The sequence below is a fragment of the Ochlerotatus camptorhynchus genome, unplaced genomic scaffold (assembly GCF_037179485.1).
Source record: "Ochlerotatus camptorhynchus isolate MF236.1 unplaced genomic scaffold, CSIRO-AGI_Acam_v1.1 ptg000062l, whole genome shotgun sequence".
Lineage (NCBI taxonomy): Eukaryota > Metazoa > Arthropoda > Insecta > Diptera > Culicidae > Ochlerotatus > Ochlerotatus camptorhynchus.
In genome coordinates, this window is record NW_027040552.1 from 11,160,728 (window position 1) to 11,180,303 (window position 19,576).

The 19,576-nt window shown below is 42.9% G+C and overlaps 1 protein-coding gene across 1 annotated transcript in view; it reads right to left on the reverse strand.

The window, feature by feature from the left end:
- Nucleotides 1–124: 124 nt before the first annotated feature.
- Nucleotides 125–19,576, reverse strand: part of LOC135696882 (mucin-19-like) — an 81,307-nt gene continuing 61,855 nt past the window's right edge. The window contains exons 2-5 of the mRNA XM_065216425.1: nucleotides 5,843–9,681; nucleotides 2,575–5,806; nucleotides 1,148–2,037; nucleotides 125–1,078 (exon numbers count right to left, since the gene is read on the reverse strand). Coding sequence (XP_065072497.1) covers nucleotides 788–1,078; nucleotides 1,148–2,037; nucleotides 2,575–5,806; nucleotides 5,843–9,681 — 8,252 coding nt within the window. The 3' untranslated portion in view covers nucleotides 125–787. The remainder of the gene's footprint in view (nucleotides 1,079–1,147; nucleotides 2,038–2,574; nucleotides 5,807–5,842; nucleotides 9,682–19,576) is intronic.

The window sequence follows — 19,576 nt, forward strand, 5'->3', positions numbered from 1 at the left end:
AAACAAAACAATTTTTTTTACAATAAATTACATTTATTTTACCATATTTACTTACTAACTACTGGACATTGTTTCCGAACCTAACACAGTATTCGCAAATAGTTCATGCACAGTGCCACTGTACGTTTAGGGGCATCTTTCTCGAAAACAATGAAATCATCTCTCTTTTGCTCGACGTCAACCGGAGCAAGAGAGGCTCGTTTGCAAGAAAAGATTATGGCCACCGTTACTGTTGTTGATCACTGCTCAGTGCGCAGCTGTCAAGTCACGTCAAGACAAATGTGTCACGAACTGGATGCGAATAGTGGTTGCACAAATTTGAATCCTATGAAAACATTCTAGATGCTATTTTCACTCCTTCACTAGCAGATATTTACATTTGTAATAAATACCTATACGGGGGGTTAGATTGACTTACTTTCTCGTTCTGGAATTGTCTTGGATCTTGGATATATGGCTTTCAAGTGGCGTTTCATAAAAATATGACATCTTTCTGACTAGAACTAGATAGATGTCGCAATTGTCACTTAAATCTCTCTTGTACTAAGCTCGTGTCTTTTGGGATTAGTAATTTTCGATGTGGAAATATTGATCAGCGGATAATTGTTACTTTATCAGTCCTGTTGGTGGCAGCTTTTCTGTAGTAACAGGATAGTTAGTGGAATATTTCTAAAATCACTACAACTAACTTATCAAACTAAGCGTGCGTCTCGTCTCGTTGTCGTCTGAAAGGTCGTTGACTAATCGGTTTCGTTCTGCACACATCAGAGTATTTCCGAAGAGAAGCTCAGAACAAACTTCTTCGCCGGTTGCCAATGTTGATCCATTCGACCGGCAGTTCGGACCGCTCCTGCATAGGTGCGTTCTGACATTCGGGTATTTTCGCTACCCGTTCGCAGCGGCGGCTTACGCCCCAGTAGACGTAGCCCTTCGGGCAGCGGTACATGTTCGGCTGAAGGCTGCCATCGCTTCGGCCTTCACCAGCTAAGCAGCGTACGAATGTCGAGCTGCACTTCTGGTCATCTAACGCGAAATGACCCTCTGCTGGGCAGAGTGGTTTCGTTGAGCGTAGTTGCATCTGCAATAGACGTAAAGTTGGTGGTTAGTGGAAAATTGATTGGAAATATGCACGACAGATAGATCTTACGACTTGAACCTGTGGTCCAATGGCACTGCGCAGGAATCGCATGCTTGGCGATTGGCACTGCTCATCTCCAGGGGCTGGTTCGTTGCACTGAATTCCTTCTTCGTGGTAGACTGTTGAGTTCGGACAGCTGAATACCGTTATGCTGTAATCCATGCTGTTCGGTTTCTGCGTACACTGGTAGAACATGCTACAATCCTGGGGATGTCGACGGAAACCAGTTGGGCAGACGAACAGAGCTTGACCGTCACCAACTGGAGGGCAGTCTCCTGAACCGGAAGATGGCGGCTTCTGGGTACCTTGGGTAGTTGTTTCCATACCAGATGGTTCAGTAGCTGGTTCGGTTTGGGATTCTGTTACCATAGCTGAGGTTGTAGTTTCCTGACTTGGTTGAGTAGTTCCTTCTGAAGGCTGTGAGGTTGTTTCCTGTGCTGGATCAGTGACAGCTTGGGCGGTGGTTTCTTGTCCAGCTTCAGTCGTTTGAGCAGTAGTTTCCACTGCAGGCTGTGTGGTGGTCTCAGCAGTTGGTTGAGTTGTTCCTTCGGTTGATTCTTGAGTCGTCATTGACTCATCCGTGGTAGTCATCTGTGACCCTTGTGTAGTTGTATCCGGTTGCATCGTGGTTTCCTGACCGGCCATCGTGGTTGTCTCCCCACTTGCCTGTGTCGTTGTTTCCTGACCTGCCTGTGTCGTTGTTTCCTGACCTGCCTGTGTGGTAGTTTCCTGACCAGTCTGTGCAGGTGTCGTTTCCTGTCCAGCGGTAGTCGTATCCTCTCCAGCGGTAGTCGTTTCCTGTCCAGCAGTAGTCGTTTCTTGTCCAGCGGTAGTCATTTCCTGACCAGCGGTAGTCGTTTCCATTTGTGGAGCATTCGTTGTGGTGGCACTTGGCTCGCCTGTAACAGAAGAGGTTGTAGATTCCGTGCTTGTCACAGTCATGGATTCTGTGCTTGAAGGCGATCCAGATGACGTTGTCGTTCGACCGGAGCAATCTCTCGGAGGTGAGACACTGTCCTCATGGTTGCAAGTATTTACACTGGGATCCCAAATTGTACCTTCCGGGCAGTCGAAGTGGAACACGGAGAAGTTTTCGCCCTTTCCGTCCCAATCGACGCACCGATAGAACTTGGTACAATCGTCGGGATTCGGAAAAAATCCAGCCTCGGTACAGTTTACCGGAGTAGGAGATGATGTTGATGATGATGATGAAGGCATGCTTGTGGTGGGCACGTTAGACATGCTGGATGTTGATGAATTTGACATGCTTGACGAGGAAGTGGTAGTGCTCATGCTAGGAGAAGAGGAGGTCATGCTGGTGGTGGGGGGAGTGTTAGTAGTGGTGGTGGAGGAGGTTGTGGAAGAAGGAGCCGATGATGTGTTAGTTGATGAGGGTGATGTTGTGGTAGAAGTTGAGGAAGATTGATTGTTGTTACCTGTAGATTGACCACCGCACATTTCAACTACATTATCGTGGTTGCACGTCTGGAGACTCTGATCCCAAGCCGTTCCATCGCCGCAAGTGAAATCATACTTGGTGTAGCCACCTTTGCCGTTATCGACGCAGCGGTAGAACTTCTTACAGTTGTTTGGATCACCCATGAAGCCTTCTGATGTGCACTCTCCGGTGGATGGTTGACTGGTAGTCATTTCTTGCCCAGAGGTGGTGCTTTCAGCAGGTTTAGTAGATGTTTCCTGTTTTTCTTCAGAGGTCGTATTCTCCACAGCTCCATCAGTTGTAATCTGAGTTTCCGAAGTTGTCGTTTCCTGAGGTGAGTTCGTCGTAGTCATTGATTCCACAGGTGTAGTTTGGCTGGCAGTGGTGGTTTCTTGAACCACTGCTGTCGTTGTTTCCTGAGCTGCTGCGGTAGTCGTTTCTTGGGTTCCTTCGGTAGTCGTTTCTTGAATTGCTGTGGTAGTCGTTTCTAGAGCCACGGCTGTGGTGGTTTCCTGAGTAGCCGTGGTAGTCATTTCTTGAGCTGCTGCTGTGGTCGTAGTCTCCTGTGCTGCAGATGTTGTTGTTTCCTGAGCTGAGCCAGTACTTGTTTCTTGGGCTGAAGTAGTACTATCTGTTTGGGCAGTTTCAGTTTGAGTCAGTGTAGTTGTTTCGCTGGCTGAAGTGGTAGATTCTTGAATCGCCGTAGTGCTTTCCTGTGCTGCTTCAGTAGTGCTAGATTCTTGTGCTTGCGTAGTACTTTCCGCTGCCGATGTAGTGGTTGTCATTTGATTTTCCGATCCAGGAGGTGACTGAGTGCTCTGGGCGTCTGGTTCAGGAGTAGGCTCCGGTGGGCGATCAGCTCCGCAGTTTGGCACTTCATATTCGTAGTTACAAGCTTGGATGCTCTGATCCCATGCCGTTCCATCAGCGCAAGAGAATTCGTATTTGTTGAAGCCACCCTTACCGTTGTCTACGCATCGATAGAATTTTTTACAATCGCTATCATGTTTCATAAATCCTTCGGAGTTACAACCTTCCGGAGAAAGAGTTGTGGCTGATTGAGTTTCTGTAGTTTGTTCAGTTGTTTCGGATGTTGTGGTTTCTCCAGGTTGAGTAGTACTTGCTCCAGATTGGGTGGTTTCTGCTTGTCCGGTTGTCGATTCTTCTGGCGCTGTAGAAGTTGTTTCCTGGCTGGAAGCGGTTGTTTCTTGACTAGAGACAGTGGTGGTCTGCTCAACCAAAGCGGATGTAGTTTCTTGCGCTGATGCGGTGGTTTCCTCCTTTGGAGCTTCGGTAGTTTCCTGGCCTGCAGCACTTGTGGCTTCTTGTCCAGAGCTAGTCGTGGATTCCGCAGCTGAAGTAGCTCCTTCAGTCACCATTTGTTGGGTTTCGCTGGTACTATCTACGCTACCAGCAGTTGTTGAACCTTCAGTGGACATTTCTGATGACGACGACATAGCTTCAGTAGTGCTAGATGAATCTGGTGGTAGATAGGTATTACCTGGCCCAGAAGGACTTCCTCCCTCAGGACGTCCACCAGTTCCTGAGCCACACTTAGAGTTTTGAACGGAGTCAGGGTGGTTGCAGGCCAAAATATCATTGTCCCAAACAGTGCCAGCACCGCAACTGAACTCATACCGAGTGTAACCACCATTTCCATTATCAACGCAGCGGTAGAATTTTTTGCAGTTAGATTCGTGTTCCATAAATCCTTCTCGTTCGCAGACTCCGTTTGATCCAGCAGGTACGGCTGGTGCACTAGTTGTTGAAGGCTGTTGACACGGTGGGATGGTTGACTGTGTCTGGTTCGATTGCGAACCTGATCCATCTGGGCCATTGGGTCCGTTAGGGCTACTTGGTCCATTGGGTCCATTTGGACCGCTAGGACCTTGATTGTTGTTATCGGGTCCATTTGGACCTTGTCCTTCGCCGTTGGGGCCGTTTGGTCCCTGATTTCCACTATCCGGACCAGCTGGACCTTGTCCTTCGCCGTTGGGACCATTTGGACCATCGGGGCCATTGGGACCATCCGGACCATTAGGTCCATTTGGACCATTGGGGCCATTGGATCCATTTGGACCACCTGGACCATCTCCTCCATTAGGGCCATTTGGACCATTTGGACCTTGGTTGTTGTTGTTGGGCCCATTTGGACCTTGGTTGTTGTTGTTGGGACCATTTGAACCTTGATTGTTGTTGTTGGGTCCATTTGGGCCTTGGTTGTTGTTGTTTGAACCGTTTGGACCTTGATTGTTATTGCTGGGACCACTTGAGCCCTGGTTGTTATTGTTGGAACCACTAGGACCATCAGGTCCGCTGGGACCATCTGGACCGTTTGGACCATTTGGACCATTTGGACCATTTGGACCATTAGGACTATTAGGACCATTTGGACCATTTGGACCATTGGGACCATTTGGACCATTTGGACCATTTGGACCATTTGGACCATTAGGACCTTGATTGTTGTTGTTTGGACCATTTGGACCTTGGTTGTTGTTGTTGGGACCATTTGGACCTTGGTTGTTGTTGTTAGGGCCATTTGGACCTTGGTTGTTGTTGTTGGGACCATTTGGACCTTGGTTGTTGTTGTTGGGACCATTTGGGCCTTGATTGTTGTTGTTGGGACCATTTGGACCTTGGTTATTGTTGTTGGGACCATTTGGACCTTGGTTGTTGTTGTTGGGACCATTTGGACCTTGGTTGTTGTTGTTGGGACCATTTGGGCCTTGATTGTTGTTGTTGGGACCATTTGGACCTTGGTTGTTGTTGTTGGGACCATTTGGACCTTGGTTGTTGTTGTTGGGACCATTTGGACCTTGGTTGTTATTGCTCGGACCGCTTGAACCTTGATTGTTATTGCTTGGTCCTTGGGATCCTCCACTTCCTGATCCTTGTGACATTCCTTGGCCGCATCGCGAATTTTCAACAGCCCATGCATGGTTACAATTCTGGATACTATCATCCCAAACCGTATTATCACTACACTTGAAGTCGTATTTGGTATATCCTCCCTGTCCATTGGATACGCATCGGTAGAACTTCTGACAGTCGTTAGGATCACCCATGAAGCCATCACCGGTACAAGCAGGTGAGCTGCCGGACGAGGAAGAAGCTGGTGCGGTGGTAGTTTGTGAGCTTGACGAAACTGTGGTAGTAGTGGTAGCAGCTGTCGTACTTGAGGTAGCTTGAACTTCGTTGAGATCTGGATTCGTGCTGTCTTCAGTTGACTCTGGTTGAGATGGAGCAACCGTACTGGAAGATGCAGCTGTAGGAGACAGAGTGGTAGATTCAGTCGATGTTGTTGAGGTTGAAATGGCTTGAGTAACCATAGTGGCCTGTGTAGTCGTTGTGGTTGTTTGTGTTGATGTAGTGGTTGTTTCCACGTTGGATGGTGCTTGAGTGGACGAAGGCTCCGAGGTAGCCTCCTGTGTTGTTGTTGGTGATGGTGGTGGTGTTTGTGTAGATGAAGCTTCTGTTGTAGTGTCCTGAGTGATGGGAGCTTGTGTTGTGGAAGCTTCTGTTGAATGAGCTTGTGTAGTCGTGTAATGTGTGATAGGAGCTTCCGTTGTAGGACTTTGTGAAGTCGTAACTTGTGTAGAAGAAGCATGTGATGTTGGAGCTTGTGTTGATGGAGCGTGTGTTGTGGGTGCTTCCGTTGAGGGAGCTTGTGTGGTTGTGTCTTGTGTAGATGTGGCTTGTGTTGTTGGAACCCCCGTAGTCGGAACTTGTGTTGTTGGTGCTTGAGTCGTTGGTGCTTGTGTTGTTGATGCTTGTGTTGTTTGCGCTTGTGTTGTTTGTGCTTGTGTTGTTGGCGCTTGTGTTGTTGGTGGTGCTAATGTTGTTGGTGCTTGTGTTGTTTGCGCTTGCGTTGTTTGTGCTTGTGTTGTTTGTGCTTGTGTTGTTGGTGCTAGTGTTGTTGGCGCTTGTGTTGTTTGCGCTTGTGTTGTTTGTGCTTGTGTTGTTGGTGCTAGTGTTGTTGGTGCTTGTGTTGTTTGTGTTTGTGTTGTTGGTGCTTGTGTTGTTGGTGCTTGAGTTGTTGGTGCTTGTGTTGTTTGCGCTTGTGTTGTCGAAAATTGCATCGATGAAGCTTGTGTAGTAGGAGCTTGTGTTGATGAGCTTTGCGATGTTGAAGCTTCAATCGTTGGAGCTTGTGTTGTTGGTCCTTGTGTGATTGGGGCTACTGTAGCAGGAGCTTGTGTAGATGGTACTTGTGTTGTTTGAGATTGTGTTGTGGGAGTTTCAGTTGTTTGTGTTTGGGTTGTAGTGGATTGTGTAGATGAGGTTTGTGTATTTGTTGAAGTTTGAGAGTTGTTGTTGTTGGTTTGCTGATTATTTGTTTGTCCGTTATTATTATTGTTGGATTGTTGATTGTTTGTTTGTTGATTATTTGTTTGTTGATTGTTATTGCTGTTAGATTGGGAGCTATTTTGGTTGCTATTGTTATTATTACTAGTTTGTTGATTGTTGCTTGATCCTTGATTGCTTTGATTACTGTTATTAGATTGATTGCTGCTGGATCCTTGATTGCTTTGATTACTGTTACTAGATTGATTATTGCTAGATCCTTGATTGCTTTGATTGCTGTTATTAGATTGGTTGATGCTAGATCCTTGATTGCTTTGATTGTTGTTATTAGATTGATTGGAACTACTAGATTGTTGTTGTGAACTGCTTTGGCCACTTTGAGAGGCTTGATTATTATTGTTTGACTGACTGTTTTGATTGCTCTGGCTCTGATTGCTGCTACTCGATTGGTTGCTTTGATTGTTCTGGTTATTTTGGCTGTTATTATTCGATTGGTTGCTGCTGCTCCATTGATTGTTTTGGTTGTTTTGATTATTTTGATTTTGATTATTATTAGACCACTGATTTTGATTGTTTTGACCTTGATTATTCGTTTGTTCGTTATTATTATTATTATTGTTGGACTGTTGATTGCTTGTTTGTTGATTATTATTGTTGTTTGACTGGGAGTTATTTTGGTTGCTATTGTTATTATTGCTAGTTTGTTGATTGTTGCTGGATCCTTGATTGCTTTGATTACTGTTATTAGATTGATTGTTGGTAGATCCTTGATTACTTTGATTGTTGCTACTTGATTGGCTGCTACTGCTGGATTGTTGTTGTGAACTGCTTTGGCCACTTTGAGAGGCTTGATTATTATTGTTTGATTGACTGTTGTGATTGCTCTGGCTCTGATTGTTGCTACCCGATTGGTTGCTTTGATTGTTCTGGTTATTTTGGCTGTTATTATTCGATTGATTACTGCTGCTCCATTGATTGTTTTGATTGTTTTGATTATTTTGATTATTTTGATTATTATTCCATTGGTTGTTTTGATTATTTTGACCATTTTGATTGCTACTACCTTGATTGTTTTGGTTGTTTTGATTATTATTAGACCACTGATTTTGATTATTTTGATTTTGATTATTATTGGACCACTGATTTTGATTGTTTTGCCCTTGATTATTTTGATTATTGTTGTTCCACTGGTTGTTTTGGTTATTTTGATTATTTTGATTGTTTTGCCCTTGACTATTTTGATTATTGTTGCTCCACTGATTGTTTTGATTATTTTGATTATTCTGATTTTGATTATTATTGGACCACTGATTTTGATTGTTTTGACCTTGGTTATTTTGATTGCTGCTGCTCCATTGATTGTTTTGATTATTTTGATTTTGATTATTATTGGACCATTGATTTTGGTTGCTTTGACCTTGATTATTTTGATTGCTACTGCTCCATTGATTGTTTTGATTATTTTGATTATTATTGGACCATTGATTTTGATTGTTTTGACCTTGATTATTTTGATTATTGTTGTTTTGATTACTATTGCTCCATTGATTGTTTTGGTTGTTTTGATTATTTTGATTATTATTAGACCACTGGTTTTGATTGTTTTGACCTTGGTTATTATTGTTCCATTGGTTGTTAGACGACTGCTGCTGATTGGACCATTGATTCTGACCTTGGTTGTTGTTGTTGTTGTTGTTGTTGTTGTTGTTGTTGTTGTTGTTGTTGTTGTTGTTGTTACTGCTGCTTGAACCTTGATTCTGGTTGTTCGATTGATTATTGTTGCTTGAACCTCCGCTGCCAGACGATGAGCTTGTCGTTGAAGAACTGCTCGAGCTGCTACTACTGCTGCTGCTACTATTGCTAGCGCTGGAACTACTCGAAGAAGATGATCCTTGTCCATCGCTGGTCGAGGAAGTCATGTTCTGATAGTTGTTTATGTTGCTATTGCTGCTGCTTGCCGAAGACGTCATATTAGTTGTTGCTCCATTTGCCGACATTGAACTGTTGTTTTCGGTCATATTATGCTCCTGAGAAGCATTCGATTGGCTGAAGCTTTCCGAATTCGTTACGTAGTCATTTGCGGTTTTCGGTTGGCACCGTTCGACAGCGTTGGCGTGGTTGCACGAGTTAATCTGGTCATCCCAGACCGTTCCGTCACCGCAACGGAAGGGATATTTAGTGAAACCTCCCTGACCGTTCGATACGCACCGGTAGAACATCTGGCAGTCATCGGTATCTCCAATAAAACCATCGTCGGTACATGGCGAGTTATCTGCCATAGCAGCAGGATGCTCACTGGACGGAGCTTCCGAATTGTCGGTACCATTATCGCTGCCTTCGCTTCCGGAGCTGAGATCATTTTCATTTTCGGAATTTGAGGCCTGCTCTGATCCCGATGGTTGCTGTTGTTCAGGTTGCTGTGGTTCAGGTTGCTGTTGTTCTGGTTGTTTTGGTTCTGGTTGTTGTGGTTCAGGTTGCTGTGGTTCTGGTTGTTGAGGCTCTGGATGCTGTGATTCCGGTTGCTGTGGGGATTGTGACTCAGCAGGGCTGCCATTATTAATAGATTCTTCGTTCATAGGCCCATCGAGCTCGTTGTTTCCGCCGCCACATTCCGGTCGTTCAGAGTCGCTCGGATGGACGCAGATGTTTTCAACTTCGGAGAATACGGTTCCCGGTCCACAACGGAATGTGTACGCTGTTAGTTTGTCATCTTCCTGTACGCATCGGTAGAAAGCACTGCAATCATTGGGATCAGCTGCAAATCCTTCCTCTTGGCACTTGAATCGGGCAGTGGCGCCTGTGGAGTAGACAGAAACAAAAGGGAAAAGGTGTTGAATACGGATGCCAAACAAAACAGCCAGAGTGTGAAATTTTTCTATCATCATCCTTATTTTTGGGGAAGGGAACGAGGATGGACATTTCAATCGGGAGCAATTTAGCAGCAGCTTCAAGATAAAATTAAATAATGTGAGATACGCTTCGGAGAGTAAATTAAAATAATTTACCTTGCTCGAAGCTTCTCCACACAACACATTCCAGGTCAGGTGAGAAGAAGGACGGTGACGACGCTTCCTGTTTATCCTGATGGCTGTGAAACGAAGCACAAGCAGGAAGAATCACCCGTTCACTGTTATAGATATATACATAGGTAGGTGTATGGTTTTAGAACCACATGAACAAAGGTGCATGGACACAACGAAAACGGGATGATGTAATCTTTGGTGGTGGTATTTTGACAAAGGTATTCCCTTCCGTGCAGGATCCGTAAGCTTTTTTCCGGTGTAATGAGTTTTTGGTTCTTTCCTACAAAGGGGACAGGGCAGCACCAGGAGCACCACACCAAATAGGAAATAGTTGTTGTTGTTCAAGGGTAACGAGCGAGAGGTGCCAGTCAATGGTTAAAGCCAGAGTGCAACGGCTGTGGTAAACGATGAAATTTAATTAGATTTTTTTTTTCGATCGTTTTTGTATTTCGACACCATTTTCCAAACGTATTGTGCTCAAGTTTCTTTGCAATAGGAAAGTTGTCAACTTTACGCTTGAAAGTAGGCTATGGCTTTTTAGGGGTGAAAGTTGCTAGGAAATCTAGGTTGGTATTTGCAGCAGTGTTAAGACAACACGTGACATTTTAGTATTTAGTAATTCGAAATAAAAAGAACGTGACATGTTCTTTCAAGTATTGTGAATCGGGTTGAATATCATAGCGTCACTAATGACGTCGGAAGTTCGTAGTCCGACTACACGCTAATTTGAAAGTACCCATTAATGGTTGAAAAAGACCCATTTTGAAGAAAAGTGGCTTAACTCATTAAATGAGTAAATTATTTACCCATTAATGAGTATCTGTTACCCATTAATGAGTAATTGTTAATCATTAATGGGTAACAGATACTCATTAATGGGTAAAATTGTTTAATCATTAATGAGTTAAGCCACTTTTCTTCAAAATGGGTCTTTTTTACTCATTAATGAGTACTTTCAAGTTAGCGTGTAGCGCGCTTCGGTTTAGTGCTGGCGCCAGTATAATAAGTAGTGAGTAGGGATGCCAGGTTTACATTGAAAAAAATCTGGCAAATCCCAATAAAAAGTTTGGTTAAAATCTGAAACATAGGGAATCTTCCAGATTTCTCAAAAAATGTGTCTGGCTGAGCCTGGGAGGGGGGGGGGGGGTTACGTACTATCAAATCAGCCTACTGATCATTCTTGTATGAAACTGGTTCCAAACGTAAACAAACGGTGTAGGTTTCTTATGGCTTGTTTACGTTTGGAACCAGTTATCTCAGTTATGCGAGGTAGGCGACGATTGTTCGTATTTGACAGCCACCTCCCCCCCTTGGGCTGAGCTAACATTTCTCGGGCAACCTTACAACGCTACTAGTGAGGCTCTATAATAAGAGAGGGGTGGATGGTTGATTTTGAGCCAAACTGAACTGTCAAGCTCAGAGCTAATAGGAAAGCGCCTATCTTGTTCAATGTGTGTTAGTGAAATGTGCAAATGTGCTTAGTGGTATTCGTATTTCATTGCAATCTTTATCTTTTGTTATTGTCATGTTTTCACAGGCAGTGTTCCTAGAAACCACGCAGGCATAAGTTGCCACCACAGTTTGATTTAAATTCGTTTCTTATTCTAGACCCTCATTAATAATTACCATTATTTGCGGGCAAATCAAAGCCAATAAATCTTGAGACGTAAGAAAAGAAACTACTTTAATTGAGTTCCTACCATTTATTCGACAGCTTCACGGGGCAATAAATCATGATATGCGCCGATCAATGTTATTGCTATACAGATGGATGGAAGGGAGCCCCAAGAGCAAGTTGGTTGAGAAATTAAACGACGATTGCACGCAGCACAGAGAGGTGCCGACATCACGAACTTTGTTGAGTTGTTGAGTGCAATCGGAATTCACACAAACAAACATACACTTTTCCTTTGAGTTGGTTTCGATTTTCCTACAAAGAATGTTCATAATGGAACTTTGAAGGATGAGAATCATGCTGGCTGCTGCTGAATGCGCTGGGTGCCTCATTCGGGACAGTTCCGTTCTTTTGAAAGATGAAGAATGAGTGGGTGGTGAAATCAATTTGTACTGAAGGATGTTCGAATCCAATCACTGTCCGGAGCAAAAGTATTTCGATTTGTTTTTATTTGATTTCGAATATGAGAGATGAATGCTGGAAGTTAATTATTGTACATGCAACGTTTTGTGGAGGTAACTGAAAACTTAGCTTCAGTTTTCAGGGACCACTTTACAAGCACACTTGAAAATAACTAATTTTAACATGACGGAATCCATATTTGACATAAAGGATCAGACGTAAACAAACATGTAATATTAAGTGCTCTAAGACTGAAAAGTTCGTTGCTCGACGAAAAGAACGTTTGATTGAGCTATATTTCACGTCTGTTATGACTCAAATTTTTGGTCAGCTTGTGAAATTTAGTGTCTCTTAAATTATGTAAGTGAATGCGCATCTCCATAGAATAAAGCTCTTGGACAGCAACATCTGTCGGTGTGGGAACAGTTACGATGATATCGATCACGCAGTTTTTCAATGTACAAATAATGACGCCGCCAGAGAGTGACTTTTAAATACATTCAAGGCCCAACGAAGGCAACCCTATATCGCTTTCTGAGACGTGTTGGTAACCAGCGATCTCTGCTATATGCAGTCAATTTATGTGTTTCTGAAAATGTCTAGTAAAAGAATTTATATCCTTTGTCTTTATTAGTTTTTGTTTGTTTTGTCCCCCGTCTCGATGAGTCTCACCGTCGCACACTGGTCACCATAGCCGGTCAAGCTCCAGACGAATCTTGAACCGCTCTGAGGAGACAACGAAACCCCATCCCCAAGCTTCTTCCCTGATCCTATCCTTCATAAATGTACCCTTGTAACCTCGGGTAGGCCGCCATTACTCGGCCCAACTCCTACTAGATAGAGAAATAAGAGAATTTTGTTACAAACAATGGACAATGAATTATCGGCTCCGTAAAGCTAACGCAATTGAGCCTTCCAAATAAACGAACTTGATAAAAGAAAATCATAGTCCGACAAAATCACTGATATAATGATTTATTACAGCCGCTAATTTGCTTTCTCGCAAGAAGTCATTTCAAGTTTATGCAGAAGTCCTCGGTTTTGACAAAGGAAAGGGAATATTTCGAAAACCGTGATGCGAGCTCCACTGTTTTTCTCTAGACGTGACTCTTATACACATACTCTAGTACCAATGAGCGCTCGATTTAATGTATCGTTCTTCTTGAGCTGTTACAGTCCAAAAAGCGAAAAAAATAAACAAATTTTAAATTCTACCTCCTAGAATTCCATGAACTTCGCATAATCACTAGGGGCAATGAACCAAATTTGTGCTGGAATTCGGCCATTATGACTGTCGCCTAATTTTCAACATGGAGTATTCGATATTTTCCAATAAATCATAGCACGAAAACTGCTCATCTAATCGAAATGATGTCTGAGACAAAGTTGTACATGAAACTGGAATTGCTTTTTCAGAAAAAAAGTACAATGATGAAAAAACTGTTAAAACCTTCAATAAAAAAAAAGAATGTTTTTTAAACTTATGTTTATTTGAAAGCTTATAAAACATGATAACTTTTCTGACATGGAAGCAACCGACACTCAAAATTGACCAAAATCGAACAACCACTATTTGTTTTTGTTATCAATTGATTTCGGAGCCGATAACTTTCTGATATGATTAATCGACTGATTTCAGGACAACACTGCATCGTGCACTTATGTCATAGTATCCTGGATACTTAGCCACTAATAAACCAATGTTGCCTGATGAGCTGTTGATGGAGCATGTCAGAAGAGTATCAACTCACTATTTAATTCATAATTAATTATCCTAACGATCAAATAGTCTTCAGCAAAGTTGTAGCTGAGAAAATTTTCCATCCGTTCATAATGCAACTTTATTCGTAAATCATTACGAAGAAAAGTTCGGCGAGGTGAACAAGTTCACTTTTACCATAGGAATTGTGGGATAGCGAGAATGCGGTGTCCTATCCCACATCAAACGGCCACGTGGCCAACAGCTCATCTTCTAAAAGTTCTTGAAAACACAGTCGTAGATATCGCAAGGGTATTGTTGGAAAATGAACAGGAAAGCAAAGCGCCGCAATCGAATGACCCAAACTGGGGATACCTTGTTGGCGATCCGGTTGGGAATGGAGATTCTCAACCTGGAGGCCAAAGTATCAGGTTGGATCAACTGCGCCCGTTCCCAAAGGACGTACCTTCAAATCGATTGTGGGAGGAAAAGAAGAAGTTCGTGGAGAATTTTGAAATCGCTGCATCATTGCATCAGATCAGAGAACCGGATAAGCTGGCGAAAGCTTTATTCCTCGCCGTTGGAGAAGACCTGCAGGGAATCATCAAGGCAGCTAGGCTGCGCCCGAACCTCGAGGGTCCCGAGTGCTACACTACTTTCGTCGGAAATGTTGATCGGCACCTGCATCGACACCTGCATGAGTCATGGCCATGCGCTAAGAAAACGGTGAGTCGGCCGTTGCCTACCATGCTCGACTAGTGGATCGAGCTTGGCTGTGCGATTATGGTCGTGGCGAGGAAGACCGATCGCAACTAATTAAAGGTCTGCGGGACAAAGACATAGCGAAGGCAGCTCGTGTATTCAACTATGACACTAACTTCATAGTTCAGGCGGCAAATCGGAGCGAGGCATACGAGCCTGTTGCAGGTTCGTCAACTGACCAAGCCGTCTTAGCGGTAGGTCACGGAATTCGTCCTAATTCCGGAGCACGTAAAAGACCGTTTATTCAGATGACGACCAGGTATGATACATTTTTGTTGAACTGGCTAACGTCATCGTTACATTTTGAGCTTTTAATAAAGTTGATTTCGTTTGTTTTATTTTAATCAGCGTTTATCAATTCATGCCTTGACCCTGGAAGGCGTCTTAGTTAGCTGCAGTGTGGGTTGCTCGAGTTCCATCAGATTTTTGATTGACTTTGGTGCGGACGCCAATATCATAGGTGGCGCCGATTTGATGATGCTCGAGTCCGAGTTGGCGAAAGGCTTGGTCAATTTGAACCCAGTCGAAAACAAGGAAAGATGCACACTGACAGCATATGGACAAGTGCACCGATGAATTATAGTTCACTCATTTGAGAAAAAGTGACACAAGCTGCGGGCAATGTTTACTAATCATGAACACTAAATGTTCATGAATAATTAATAATGAACATTTAGTGTTCATGATTAGTAAACATTGCCCGCAGCTTGTGTCACTTTTTTCTCGAGTGAGTGAACTCAAATTCATCGGTGCACTCGCCCAGCGGCAGATTCACCTATAGACGAGTGCACGGATGGATTTGAGTTCACTCTCTCGACAAAAAGTGACACAACAGCGGGGTCCTAGGCGAGTAAGAGAGGTGACATTTTGTTATGACAAGTTTTGCTATAAGAAATGCTCCTCGTGTTTATTAGCGAAATTCACATCAAAGATTGATTAATTGCGTAGGAAATCAGTTTGGCACGGCATTTGTGACCAACATACACCTTCCGGTCGTATGAAACAGGTCAAAAACTGTCCAAATCCGCAGATAAAAAATTTTGTTTTGAATTTCTGTATGGCAAAGTAGTGAACTTTTCGTGAACATTAACGGCAAAGAACTCACCAACACTGGGAGATCGTGAGTTCCTGCCCACCTGTCATATTCCCATCTCGAGCGGGGTCCTGTTTACTAAAAATGAACACATGAATAAAACTCGGGTACTCAAGTGAAGTGAACTCAAATCCATCCGTGCACTCGTCTATGGCTGTTCAATGTTCATTCGAGTGAGAGATTGAGGCGTTAGGTTCAAGAACTTTCTATCAACGACCTGGCGTCAAGGTGAAATTCAACATCGATCGAACTGTGACCCCCGTAAGAAATGTTTATTATAATGTTCCGGCGGCTTTCCGAGATGCTGCAAGGAAACGTCTCTGTCTGCTGTTCCTAAGGGGCGAAACGGTTTTCGTTTCGTTGTGAACATGAGGACACCCAACAGAGCAATTAAACGTGAGTATTACAGATTCACTCTTATGCAGGAGACGAAAGTTAAGCAGCACGGTGCCAGATATTTCTCGAAACTCGACCTCACTAATGCATATTACCATCTGGAGTTAAGCAAGGAATCCCGAGAGCTAACAACATTCATGGCTGAAAACGTAATGTTTCGCTTCACCCGACTTATGTTTGCGCGCCTGAAATATTTCAGCTTGATCAAGAGTGGATCACGTTTTTGGGTCACGAATTGGATGCTCGTGGCTTCCCCATCGAAGAGTCCAAAGTTAAACACATCAGACAATTCCGCCAACCTACCCCGCATTCCGAGCTTCGAAGTTTTCTGGGGTTAGGGTCATTCGTAAGCCCTTACATCGAAGTGTACGCAAATATGGCAAGACCTCTGTGGAGCGTAGCAACAGCAAAGTCATGGAACTGGGGTGATGCTCAAACAAAGGCATTTGAACGTATCAAGTCAAGTATAACGCAGTGCACTTCATCGCTTGGATTCTTTTCGGATTCGGATAAGACTATTATTTTTACCGATGCTTCGCCCACTGCACTAGGAGCAGTTCTGGGTCAAGTAGACTGTCAAGGAGTTTCAAGGATTATTAGCTTCGCTTTCAAGGGTCTAACTTCTACAGAGAAAAGATATCCGCAAACCCAGAGGGAGGCATTGAGTGCAGTCTGGGCGGTGGAATACTTCTCCTTCTATCTACTGGGCAGACACTTTACATTGAAAACGGATGCAAAAGGCGTAGCATTTATATTGAACAGAACTAGGAAGAATTCAAAGCGTGCTCTAACCGCTGATGGTTGGGCTTTGCGACTTAGCCCGTACAGCTACGACATAGAATACGTGAAGCGAAGTGAGAATATCGCAGATCCATCATCGCGACTCTACGAAGGTAATGACGCTCCCTTCGGTGACGTCAAGAGTCCATGGGAAATTGCATGTCTCGAGGCTAACGCAGTGGAATTCTTGACAGAAGAGCAAGTTCATATCGTAACAGCCTGTAACGAAGGGATCTTGACAAAGAGGAGATGTGCAGTAATAGCAACTGTGCTCCGTACGGAAGCCTTAGAAGTTGCCCATAAAGGACATCCACATGCGGCGAAAATGAAAAGTATTTTGAGAGAGCGCATTTGGTGGCCAGGTATGGCTAGGGATGCCGAAAATTGGGTGAAGTCTTGTTCGGTGTGTTCACTGAATGGGATGCCGGAAAGACCCACCCCAATGCGTCGAATACGAGCTCCAAAGACTGTATAGCAGACGATTGCGATGGATTTTAACGAGCCGTTCTCAAAATTTGGTTATGATAAATTACAGATCACGATACATAATCGCACATCCAGTTAAGTCCAACAGTTTTGAGTATGTCAAAAGGGTTCTCACCGAAGTCTTCAGTCGGAAGATTTTCCCCACTTTATTACATCCGACAACGGTCCCCCGTTTAACGGGGAATAATTTAAACAGTATTGTGCCGAGCGTAACATTCAAACTGTTTTCTCAACACCGCTTTTTCCTCAGCAGAATGGACTCGTTAAGACTAGTAAGAAGTTAATAAATAAAGCGATGTCCGCGGCTGTAACAGATAGTTCAAGTTACTCCGGAGAGCTTATACAAGCTGTACAAGCTCACAATGCTGCTGCTCATTGCGTAACGGGGGTTCCACCCGAAGAACTTCTGTCAGGTCGTAGAATACGTCGGAGACTGCCGCTACTTAGGAGCTCTAAAGTTAATCACCACGACGAAGCTATCAATGATCGCGATTTTAAGGCCAAGATGAGAGGGAAGGCGATCAAGGATGCTAAGCGCTTCGCTCGCACATGTCGCGTTCAACCAGGAGATACTGTTGTAATTGCTCGACACTCAAAAATGAAAGGAGACTCAACATTTCTTCCCACCAGGCATACGGTCGTAGAAGAATCTAACGGAAATTTGGTCTTAGTCGACGATCAGGGTTACCAAACGAAGAGACATGTTACTCAAACCGTTCAGGAGTGAAGAGACAGGTTACAGTTTCGACAGAGCCATGCGGAACCTGTTGATGCTGCCGTTGGTCCACAGCGACCCCCAGTCATCTGCAAGATTACATATACAGAGTGGACAAAGTTTAAATAAATTTGTGGGGGGTATCCATTTCAAACGAATAAATAAACAAAATTTCAAACCATCAGCACAGAAATCAGTCACCATAAAAGAAAATAACACTTCTTTTATAGTTGAACCTTTTCTTACAAAGATGTTCGAGGACTTGTGCTTTCATTTTTTTGAGTAGGGGGAGGATGTGGGATAGCGAGAATGCGGTGTCCTATCCCTCCGCTGCTACCACCGTTTGACAGCTCTTAGTTCGGCATCCATCAAGCAACGTCGTGTCTAACCGACTTCGGGCATGCGCCAACAATGAACGACCGGTACGTGAAACCACATGCAGCGTTGCCAGTATTCCAGATTTATATGGATTTTACAGATTTTCAGTCGTCTTGCCAGATACACAGACAGATCACGTTTATTTCCAGATTTTTTAAATATGTTCCAGATTTTCCCAGATTTTTAAAATGTGTTGCTTTATAAATATCACTACAATTAATGGATCCTTTAATCAACAAATAAAAAGCCAAACTTACTGCTTTAATTACTAAAGGCCATCAACGTTGGACATTATTGCAACATCATACATGGAATTGTTACAGCATGTTTGCAATGGGTTGTAGAATTATGAAAATTGAGACATTTTCTAAATATTATTGGATGTAAAAAATCTTAAATTTTTTTTTTGAATCTTGGATTTATAAAAATCAATATTTCAATATGGAGGAATTTTCCTTATTTTGGAATTTAGAGAAATAGAAAACTGTTCAGGATTGAAAACAATAAATTGAGCTTTGGAACATTAGCAAGGCTTTTGAATCTAGACAACCACCAGGTCCTTGAAGTATGTTCGTGATATTTTTGAGGATAATTAATTAGATTTTTAAATAGAGTTTGTGAATATTGAGTTACCTTAGTAGTCTGTAATACTTAAGAATTCTGAATTGCCCTAAATTTCAGAATTTTAAGGTAATTCTGAAAATAGTTTACAGTTTCTGGCAGTTTGTGGGAGACTTTCAAGGCTATTTTGGCAAAGTACTTGAGTACTTAGAGTATACTGAAGAGGATAAGTCTGTTATATACAAATATTATTCTTTGGCATAAAATTATTTGTAATGGTCATGTGGAGTTACCCGTAGTTTAGGTAAACTGTGTGTGAGTACTACGATGTTAGGCTTTGATTCTCACTTCAGCCAGGAGAATTTTAGTTTAAAATAAAATTACCTACTGGTCTACCGAGTGTTGTGAGTTGTATGATGCCAAGAATGAAATTGGAAGTCTGATCAATCGCAGAGTAATATTACAATTATTTAAAACTAATAAAAATTGTTAGACAAATTCTGGTACTGCATCAAATATGAAGGTCTAAATTGACTATTAGTTAAAAAAAACAACATCCCATCAAAGTGTCAAGCAACTTTGCTGTCTTTGCTGCTTCAGAATCCTAAAAATATTTTCAGCAGTATTTTACCAAAAATTTTAATCAATTTTGAAATGCTGCGTAATGGATATTTAAACTTTTTGGGAACACTGTGTCAATACTTTTCTTAACTTTTGGATGA